At 38.9% G+C, this 10,942-nt stretch overlaps 1 protein-coding gene across 3 annotated transcripts in view; it reads left to right on the plus strand.

Annotated features, from left to right (window-relative positions):
• Window positions 1-10,122, plus strand: part of AMMECR1 (AMMECR nuclear protein 1) — a 114,605-nt gene extending 104,483 nt beyond the window's left edge. Inside the window, exons 4-8 of one of the 3 annotated variants that reach the window (XR_015158440.1) lie at window positions 1,477-1,567; window positions 2,965-3,061; window positions 5,727-6,006; window positions 7,357-7,471; window positions 7,869-10,122. Coding sequence is in view for 1 of the 3 variants with exons in the window: in XM_086386589.1 (XP_086242715.1) it covers window positions 1,477-1,567; window positions 2,965-3,061; window positions 5,727-5,841 (303 nt within the window). In the remaining 2 variants the exon portion in view is untranslated. Of the gene's footprint in view, window positions 1-1,476; window positions 1,568-2,964; window positions 3,062-5,726 lie in introns of all 3 variants that reach the window. The other 2 variants (XR_015158439.1, XM_086386589.1) reach the window with 2 other exon arrangements.
• The last annotated feature ends 820 nt before the right edge of the window (window positions 10,123-10,942 follow it).

Below are 10,942 nucleotides of genomic sequence, written 5' to 3' on the forward strand. Positions count from 1 at the left end.
TGCAAATTTGTCATTGTCTCAATATTTTGTCAGGCCCTTGGGAGATTAGTAGATGTCCTTTATCCTGGAAATGCCTGATAGCTAAGCACTCATATGTCTTCTCAGCTGTCCATGGTCATTTCCCACAGGGGATGGGAGGCCTTATTGTGTTAGTTTTTAAACAGCTGCCTTGATTGCATTTTCAGCAGAAGGATATTCATAAGAATACTGATATTAGATAGAAAAGATATCCACAGAGATAGGCTTTAATAAAAAACATAAACTTCTCAGATCTGACTGGCTCTAATGGATGGATGTGTGAAGACCTGGGGGAAAAAATAAAATGGCTTTTCCAGAGGACTTCTTATTCCTGAAAAACTAAGAAATTTCAGGCTAAGTGCAGAAGAAGCAAAAGGCCTTTACATCCATACAGATTAATGGATGTAACCAGCTGCTCTGCAAAGAAGCCTCTTTCTCTGGTAAAAATGTTTACCTGGTCTTAACATCTTTCCTCCTCGACAACCTTAAACTCCACCTAGGAACCCTTGATCTATAGCAGCCATACATTTGGGAGAGCAGAATGGAGTTTGTTATACTTTGAAATGTCATTATCAATTTAGCTGTATATACTATTCTATGTGACATATGACCAGAAAGGACGGATTCCTTTTGACTGAATGCTAATCAAACAAAAAGTACATAATGTTCTTAAAACAGTAGCAAGAAATTGCCCTTTGCTTAAGAGACTATCTCTTTTAGGGCATCATCAAAAGTTTGTCTGTTTCACATAATAAAGTTATAGTGGTCTCTGGGTTAGTATATAAGAAACTATGTAAAAATACCCTGCCTCAAGGTCATTTGAAATTTTACTGCTCTTAGATTTGGCAGCAGTGTTGTAGATAAACAGGGTTTGCCACAGGCACACTTCAAGCCAAAATACATTTTTTTAGACATAATGGGTGACGATGCAGGATCTGGTTGTTAGATTTTTTTTGTCTTATCTGTGTTTGTTTATCTGGTTTCAAAGAGACTAGACAGTTTGGGAAGGGAGTCAGCTACCCCACAAGTTCTGGAACTCAGTCTGAAATGGTGTTTGCCCCTGAAAGCAGGTTGGTTGTTTGCTGTCTCTCTGAAGTCGGTTCCCTTGGTCTAGTTCCTTATTGGCATGGGCTACAATTTGGGGGTGGGGGCAGGACGCTTGCCATTGATTGTCTTATTCTACACACAGCCCCAGAGTGGTGGTCCCAGTTCCAAAGAGCATGGCATACATAACCTGGTGCATGTTGGGCACATGTAAATCAACATTTTCAGTCTCCATGGCCATGATACTGGCCTTCAATCTCCAAAGTCAGTGTTTTGGAAAGAGAAGAGATATGCCCTTCCAAAAAGCAAGGGGAAAGGAAAAAAAAACCTGCATTCTCTGAAAGTTAAATTATAACTTTTTCTTTTTTTTTCTATGACGAAGACTGTACTAATAAAACTGCCAATTTCTTTCAGGTGGGTGTACATGGCATTAGAATAGAATTCATCAATGAAAAAGGATCAAAACGCACCGCCACCTATCTACCGGAGGTTGCAAAGGAGCAAGGTCATTGTTGTACTTTATTTTATACCATCTGGTGAAGAATTTAAACAATTATACAAATTAAAATGTGCTATCTGACCTTGCAGTTATATCTGATAATTGATCACTGTCAGATTATAAGAAATGATTCGTCTATCACTGCCACTGCAATGTCTGTCTGAAATTGGTGAATTACACAGAAGTTGAATCTCTGTACTAAAGTTTGACAGCAAAAACATAAAAAAATAAACTTTCAAAAAAGGAAAGATTTGTAAAAGTTGGGCTTTTAGGCAATGGTTTGCTGAAAATTTGATGTGCCACTTTCCCATATTCCACTGTGCTATAGCCTTGTGGCATAATAAACAAGCTTTTGTTTGATGGGCAGCCACACACTTCATTGTCTTTATCAAATGTTTCCTTCTTAGGTGGTTGCCATTACTCATTCTGCTACTATTAAGACTGTTAAGTTTCCCGTGAAGATTAGGAGCACTGAGAATAAAGGAACTATTATGGTGTTTTATTTGTTCCTCATCAACAAATGTTTTTTGACTGTACATACATAGCACAAAGTTTAGGAACTACCAGTGTAACACAAAATACATTTCACTCTGTAGTATCTTGTCCTTTCTAGCCGCTACTAAATTATAATTTCATGTTAGTTGAAATGAATATCTCTTCTTTATCTCATGGAGCTTTTCTTCCCATCAGAAAGCACGGGTAATTTGGTTTCACCATATCTGTTTAATATAAATGTGATATAGAACTGAAAAATGTAATAGTAAACCCCCAAATGAGTTATTAGTCTTTAAAGCAGCTCTCTGAAGATTTATTGGGGTTACTTTTGAAATTTTCATAATTCTGTAGTTCTGTTGACTCTGCAGAGCATACATGAGCTTGAGGCCCTGGGGTATGACTGTACATCCTGTGTCAGAACCCATAAAAATGCCTTTGAATGCTGCACACAGATACAAATGATTGACTCCAGAAGATACCATTAGACATGGCGATTACCATGAGTTAGTGTGGGAATCCTATGTCCTACTGAGTTGGCTCAATGAGTCTTTTCCCTCCCTTTTAAAGATGTCACCGTTAGAGGAGAGTACAGTGTTTATGGTTTGTTGCTGAGACACCCCTGAGAAGTTACTGCTGGCCTCTTAGGCTCTGTGTCTTGGAATGTGGTTGAGATAAAGAAGCTGGTATTGCGAGCCAGCAGGGATAGCTAAAATTGAAGGTGTGCCATGGTATACCTGCTCCTGTACAGGGTGAAATCTTGGCCCTTCTGTGTGCCTGTTTTTAGGACCAAAGTGTTTGATAGCGGTTGGTGACAGTGATAGCTGACCTCTACAAAGTCATTTTGTATTTAACCAAAGGTGCTTATTACATGTGCTTGACTGGTATTTTATCTGGTCTACTCTCCACAGGATGGGACCACATTCAGACCATAGACTCCTTACTGAGAAAAGGAGGATACAAAGCTCCGATTACTAATGAATTCAGGAAAACCATAAAACTGACCAGGTACAGAAAGCACTGCCTAGTGCAGGGCTGACCAATGTATTTTGATGTGCATACCTGTAACCTTGTGTAATCTTTTCTCTAACTATACTTGCTTCTCTTTTCTGAAACAGTGAAATGAATGGCAGGGCCATTCTGAGGGTGAATACAATGGAACTCTGCTCCACAGTAAAGCCTGTATGATGTATGAGCCCATCCTTCCCATCTTAGCTCTGTGTGATTAGTCTGGCTTTGTTAAAGCAAGCCTTTTGAGCCTTTAGACTACGTTACTGAAGAAAGTTACCGGAGTTTATTGGTCAGCTTTTGACATGCCTTAGCAGGACCCCAGGATCCTGATAAGCAGCCCTCAAATTTGAATTTCACTTTAGAATCTTGGCAGTGACAGAAAGGTTGCTGAAAAAAACACAATTGAGCTAGACTCACAGATGCTGAATGAATTTCTGCAAGGGCTCATAGGGGTACTGACTTAAAAAAGGAAAGTATCAAACATTTTAGGAAAATGGCTTGCTGTTTCCATTTCTTTTAATTCTGCAAAACCACACTGAATGCCTGTAGTCTAAAAATGAACTATTCTCAACTCTGAGGAGTTACAGTCTAGGAGAATAGAAGGGCATGTGCAAAAATAATTATTAATAGAAGGCAAAATATGATGGATGGTATGAGATCATAGAGTAGGGAAAGAGGAATTCCAAGAGGGGGTTGTGGATAACAGAAAATTTCAAAGAGGAAGTAGATTGGAGGCTGAGTATAAGAATTCTACTCATTGAAGAATGAATAGAATATTTGACAGGTGGGGAGAGTGGGGGAGGAAAGGGGTTAACTTAAAGAGAACTTTCTGAGGGGCTTCCCAAGTGGTGCAGTGGTAAAGAATCCATCTGCCAATGCAGGAGACGTATTATATGCAGTTCGATCCCTGGGTTGGGAAGATCCCCTGGAGGAGGAAATGGCAACCTACTCTAGTATTCTTGCTGGGATAGTCCCCTGGACAGAGGAGCCTGGCAGGGTACAGTCCATGGGGTTGCAGAGTCAAGACACAACTGAAGGAGTTGAGCGTCAGTGTACATAGAGAAGGAGGTCATCAGGGAGAATAAGGCCAAGAAGGCAGAGAGTAAGAAGTTTAAACTCAACTCTGTAGGCAATAGTAGCCACTGACAGGTTTTGAACAGATGGATTTGAAATATAAAATTAGAATTGGAAAAAAAATTAGAATTGGAAACAGGAAAATTAGGAGACATTTCTATTATCTAAGAATATGTGGCAGCAATCTAAAGAAGGTGAAATGGGAGCCTTAAGAGCTGTGGCCATGCGATGGCATGAAAGGAAGGAAAAGAAAATATTGTGGAAAAAAATAAAAGGACTTAGTCATCATTCAGGAGTAGGGAGGAAGAGCAAGTCAAGGCTTTTATCTAAATAAAAGGGACCAAGGCAGTCCCTTTGACCAAGACATGGACCACATTGAGGAGAGTTCCATTTATGCACTGATTCTGGATTTTAAGTGCTTCCTGGGATATCTGTATAGAAATTTATATTAAAATAAATAAATAAAAATTAAAAAAAAAAGATTAAAGAAAGCTAAAAAAAAAAAAAGAAAGAAAGAAATGTCCAGTAGGTCACTGGATATTTACATGTGTAGAGCTCATGGCTAGAGGTAGTGATTTGGGATCATCTGTAAAGACGACATACCTGAAGCTGTGAGGCAAAGGTTCACTGAGCTGGGACAGAGCATAGGGACAAAGGAACTGAAGGGAGAAATATAGGAAACTCTTAGAAGGCACAAGGGTAGGATGAGTGATCAGAGAGATAAGGAGCAGTCCAAGAGGTAAGTGGAGCACCAGGGGAGTATGAAATTATAGAACGCAAGGCACAGAGAGCTTCCAAAAGGGAGTAGTGAGAAGTATCCTAATGGAGAGGTAGAAAACACATGACTCTTCTGAGAATTGTGGCAATGAAAAGAAGGAGGAAAAAAAAGATGGGGGAAAGAGGATTGCGATACCACAATCAAGACACGTTTTATGTTGCTGCTGTTTTCCCTTAATGGCAAGACCTGAGACCTGTGGACAGAAGGAAAGAAATGGTAAAAGAAAACCAATGGAGAATCCCAGAAGAAAAAGTAGTCAAGTGAATGAAACATATACATGACAGTAATAGACTGGCTTTCCTCTGTTCTTTCCTGTTAGCAAACCAGAGCTGAGAGGGCAATACAATTTCTAGAACAATTTAAACAAGGAGTGAAAGTGTTCATCACTCAGTTGTGTCTGACTCTTTGCGACCCCCTGGCCTATAGCATACCAGGCTCCTCTTTCCATGGGATTTCCCAGGCAAGAATACTAGAGTGGGTTGCCATTTCCTTCTCCAGGGGATCTTCTCAACCCAGGGATTGAATCCAGGTCTCCTGCGTTGCAAGCAGATTCTTTACCATCTGAGCCTCCAAGAAAGCCCTAAACAAGGAGTAGTAAAATGCAGAGTCCTAGACTCAGATTCTGGATTCCTGGGTTGTTCTCACCTTTGCTATGTATTAGCTGTGTGAAAGTGGGCAAGTCACTTCTTCTCTCTAGGTCTCTGTTTCCTGATATAGAAGAATTATCTCTAAGGATCCCTTCTGGCTCTGACATTCACATATCACCTATTTCATGATGTTAACTTTGTCTCTTCCCTGACTTTCTTTCAGGTACCGTAGTGAAAAGATGACCTTGAGCTATGCTGAATACCTTGCTCATCGCCAGCATCATCATTTCCAAAATGGCATTGGGCATCCCCTTCCACCATACAACCATTATTCCTGACACTGAGCCGCACAACCAGTCACTGGGCCTCTCTGCAGACCTCTTCCCAGGAGACCCTACCCCTTCTTGGTCTAGCTATCTGTTTTACTGTACCATTTTATGATGATAGTTTCCGTTGCCATGGTGAAGCTTCGACATCGTCAACTAAGATCATCATGGTAACGGGTAGGAAAGTGGCATTTATTAAGAAGATCCTCCTGTTTTATTATTTTAGATCATTTTTTTTTTTGCAGCATATATGAATTTTGGAGTTTTCTTTCCTTACAATATTATATAGAATTTTGCTTTGCTATTTCAGTCAGGTTTGTCTTTCTGTCCTTCTTGCCCTCCTTCCTGTCTTCTTCTTTCTTTCTTCTCTTCCTTCCTTCTTTTGACTGTGGATGGAAGAAATTGTGCAGTTTTTAAGGATTTCATTAGGTTTTTCCTCCATTTTCCTTAGTAAGATAGATAACTTTTGATAGCCATGTTTGGGAGTAATTCATATCAGATTCAGGTATTTGTATACTTTTGAATTTGTCTAAAATTCATTTTGCTATAAGAGCTTAGTATATGGGTCTTTACTGCTTAAGTATATGTTTTTCCCATGGTAAAAATACATGAACTTTCATTCTAGTGTAGAATATTTGAAGGTCCGTGATAGGACTTGTCACACAGAGTGAGAAATCATTTATGCCTATTGTGCTAGTTATCATAGGAAAAACTGCCTCATCACTTTATAGAACCAACTTACAAATTGAAACACTGTTTTAAGAAAGTGCAAGCTACCTTTGAAATATGCTACAGAAATCATTTTGAAAAGCAGCATATATCAGGAAGAGAGCAGATACAGAATTTAGTGCCTTTGAGAAGAATATAATGAAGTGGAATTAAGAGGGGTTAAAAAAAGGCAATTTAGAGAAATATTCTTATAAAATTTTATTGTTTATATATGTGAAACAACAGATTAGACAAATTGCTTACTCTTGAGTATTTTTTTAAGCTGAAAAAATTTATTTTGAGCAAATAACCAAAAAGAGACACATTTCTATTATATATTAATTTAAATTTGTTAGCTTTAGGTTTCAATAAGTCATGATTGGCCAGAGACAACTTTAGCTACCATTTAAGGAAATGGTAATGATAATCTAATGAAACAAAAGTTCATACATGTCGTGATTTCAGACATGTTTATCATGGGGACAATACTGGAGTTTTAGAAATACTATAAAATCGCTTAAATCTCTTTCTGCACTACATACTTTTGATAGAAACACATTTACTATATTGAGAAGATGTTATGTTACCCCTGCATAAATGGAGTTGGCATTTAGGTATGATATAGTTGCTAGAGCCCAGCGCATTTGCACGCTAGTTTTCCCGTGATGTATACACAGAGAACTTCCTCGTGTCAATGGGAGGTCTCTATGTATACCCCCAGGAAAAATGACAGATGACTCTAGAGAAAGATTATCTTCATATTTTGGTAGTAAGTATATATAAATATATATGTGTGTGTAAACATTTTTTTTCAAACAGGAAACAAAGATTTCAAGTGATGAACATAAGTACGGTGCAGAACATATAGTCTAAAACCACGCGATGTCACTGAATATCAAGATGGCATAACTTATACATGTAGTTGCTGTGACAGGTAACAGACTGCTAGTTCAGAATTTGAAAACCCTTTTCTAGTTTGTGAGGTGAATTGGCTGAATTTCTTCTGCTGGCCCTTGCAGCAAAGCAAACTGCTTTTGTTTTTGATGAGAGTTCTCAGAAGTTTTTTGGTATTCCTTCATCCACAGCATCCATTGTTGAAATAACCATTTTCAGTTGTGATGCCTTAACTAAGAAGCCAGTTGTTAGCCTGAAATGGAACCTCGGTAGCCAGTTCCATTGAACCTAGAGATTAGTTAGAGAAAGCTAGCTGTTGGCCTTTAGAAAGGGATTTTGAGTCCTTTCATTTCTACTTGGGAGCATTTTGGAGCAGATTAGTCTTTCAGTATAAAAACAAGTGGCTACCTGATGGAAATTTTTTCTTGCCCTTATAGGGAAACTGAGCACAAGCTGAATGATATTGTCTGCTGCAAAAAAAAAAAAAAGTAAATAAAACAAGCAAACTGAAGAGAGACAGAATAGACCAATATTGATCCATCTTATCCATCATCTCATCAGTTCAACAGGCTCCTCATCCTGGGTGAGCTCATGGTTAGTTTTTTTTTTTTTTTTTTAGAGAAAAGATCTATTACATGCATATGTGAGTGTGTATACAATATATACATATGTGTGTATTAATGTATTTAACGGTGCTAATCAATCTTGAGCAGGTCACGTGACTGGTCATGCGGACTCTAAAATCATATCAGATTTTTTAAAATTCTTGATATATGCAGATGTTATACAGATTTTCTTACCAGTGTAATAATGTTATACTGAAGAAATAACCATCCTGCAGGCTTCAGAGGACGAGGTCAGCAATATTTCCCACCGTGGCTTGGGGGAAAAGGATAGTTTTGTCTCCTTTTGTATTCAAATTAATGCACAGTGCATTTTTTGTGTCTAAGTAGCTGTTGACTAAAAGATTTTGTAGTGTAAAAGGTGTTATACAAACCTGTAATGGTGTGCTTCAAACAAATGCTAGACCCTTTCACCTTTGTTGTATATTACAAAGCTGTTAAATATGTGGTTTGAATTAACTTTGAACATGTTGAAATATGTAGCATGTGTTTTTAACTCAGACGAAGATTCTAATTGCACAGGTTGTGTTCTAGCCAGTTGTGGTTTATTTGTTCAGAAACACAAATGTGAATTGCACTCTTATCACCAGAATATTGTATAAGTTCAGCGATCTCTAAACAGCTCAGAAGTAATACTTGAACTTCATTTGAGTAGCACAAAGTTTACATAGCCCCCCTTTTAAATGTTAATTAGTTCCATTTATGTTTTCTGTTTTTCAAATGCAACTGGGTATTTTTTTTCCTCTTGGAAAATAGTACATATTTTACTTTGGTATGTAGCAAAAGGCTTCCATTTCTGGAAGGGTTCTCTTGTTGTTCAACAAGGTCAGCCAGGTACCAGATTCTAAAAGAACAATTGCCCCTCCCCCCTTCTTCCCTTAAGTGGCCTTCTGACGGTAGGAGAATGTGCTACTGCCCTGCCCGTTTCCCCTGTCCTGAGAGGCCGGTGTGATTGATGCAGGAAGTGCAAGGCTTGCTCTTTACCCACCCCACCCCCCAGGCGCTCTTAAAGCAGTTACAAGATTTTCAGTCCACTGCATACAACCCCAGTGCCCAGCACACCGGAAGTTTGTATACTGGCCTCTTTTCATGTCTTCAGATGTGCAGGAAATTCGAAAACTGTCACCTGGAATAGGTCCCATCTCTTCTGTGTGTTAGTTCAAACCAAAGAAGCCCCCAGCCATGCCCAAATGCTGCTCCAAAAGCCTGCCTTCCAGTCCTTACAAAAACCTTGCAGGATTAAATGTGTTAACTTTTTTATTTTTGTACAGTTTCTAAGTGATTTTTGCTAGTGATGTTAAATTGAATTAAGTTTATTTGAGGGGTGTGAGCACCTCCTCCATTGAAATAAACTGGTGACTTTCCTTTTATTTTTTAAGAGCGGAAACCCATTGTGTGCCTCTCGATTTAAGGGTTTCTGATTACATTATTCTTAAGACCAGCATTGATCCTTTATATACAAAGATATGTTTTCCTTGTTTTTTATTACTGTTTCAGAAGAAAATAAACCTTTTATTTTGCTCTGGACCCAGTAACTGCGCTGGTACATAGACGCACTGAGAAAACAAACTTTTGTAACCACCTCTGACTGTTTTTGTATATGAAAGTTGATTACTTTTGAAATATTTGGATCTAGTTTCTAAGTTATTTTAGTGTTTTATATGTTCCCCAAAATTACTTTGAATCAGTCACCAGCATAATGAGTTCTTGGTGATGCAGTGGTGAGACTTGTAATGAGCAAAGCTACCTGGAGTAGCTCTCTCGTCCTCCCTTTCTTAGTACCCTGTTTTTTGATTACAGTAAGACATCACCAATTATCTGTAACCCCTTCAAGTATAACTAGATCCTCCTTCCTTCCACATTTAATTGCTTAATAGTTTGAAGAAACTATTGGAAATGGGCATTTTATATGACATGTATGGCTTTAAAATATTATAAATGAAGAAAAAGAAAAATGAGAAGGTTTATGTGGGTCTGTAAGGTATGGCTGTGGAAAGATATTGTAGTAGTTTTGACACTATTGTTATTACCTTTAAAATCATTTACCCAATAAAATGTTAAAACTGAATTACCATTTGTGGTTTCTTTCTTTAACCTGTCTCACCAGGGCCTCGTGGGTACTCCTTAACTAAAAGCTAACAGTTGAAGCCACTGAAATAATGTGTGTGCAGGCTCAGTTGCTTGCTCAGTCATATCCAACTCTTTGTGACCCCATGGACTGTAACCACCAGGCTCCTCTGTCCATAGAGTTTTCTGGGCAAGAATACTGGAGTGGGTTGCCATTTCCTCCTCCAGGGGATCTGCCCAACTCAGGGATTGAATCTGTGTCTCTTGCGTCTCCTGCATTGGCAGGCAGATTCTTTACCACTGCTCCACCCGGGAAATAATATACTTAGGAACTGATACAGATTTCTTTCCAAACTGGCACTTGGGAAACCTCATCTGCTTACAGCTGTTCCCTACGATATGAGTTACCTATGTCATTCTTGTGCCCAGCTCTAAATCCTGGCCTACTGATATAGTCTACCCTTTATTGGGCAGTCTACCCTGGCCACGGATCTGAGGCAAGCATCAGACTTGAATTCCAGTGGCAACATGGCTGTACTTAAGCCTGTTCCCAATTTCTTCCAGATCAGTGTATTACTGGGTCTTCCCCTTTCGGAGCTGGTAGGGGGTAGTAGCAGTGCCATCCAGCACAATCCTCAGGGTACATCACATATGTAAACTTATTACCAATTTTCCAGTTCCAAAGTGATAAGAGATGAACCCTATTTGCCACTTGAGCCTGGGGAAAACATCTGCATATCAGGCAAGGTAACTAGTGCTACTGCCATCCAAGGGCCAGATAGGAGCCCACATCAAGCAAGGGATCTTTCGGTGTCCTATCT

The sequence above is a fragment of the Bos grunniens genome, chromosome X (genome assembly GCF_055505025.1).
Source record: "Bos grunniens cultivar Pamir isolate PY7600 chromosome X, Bosgru_T2T1.0, whole genome shotgun sequence".
Classification (NCBI taxonomy): domain Eukaryota; kingdom Metazoa; phylum Chordata; class Mammalia; order Artiodactyla; family Bovidae; genus Bos; species Bos grunniens.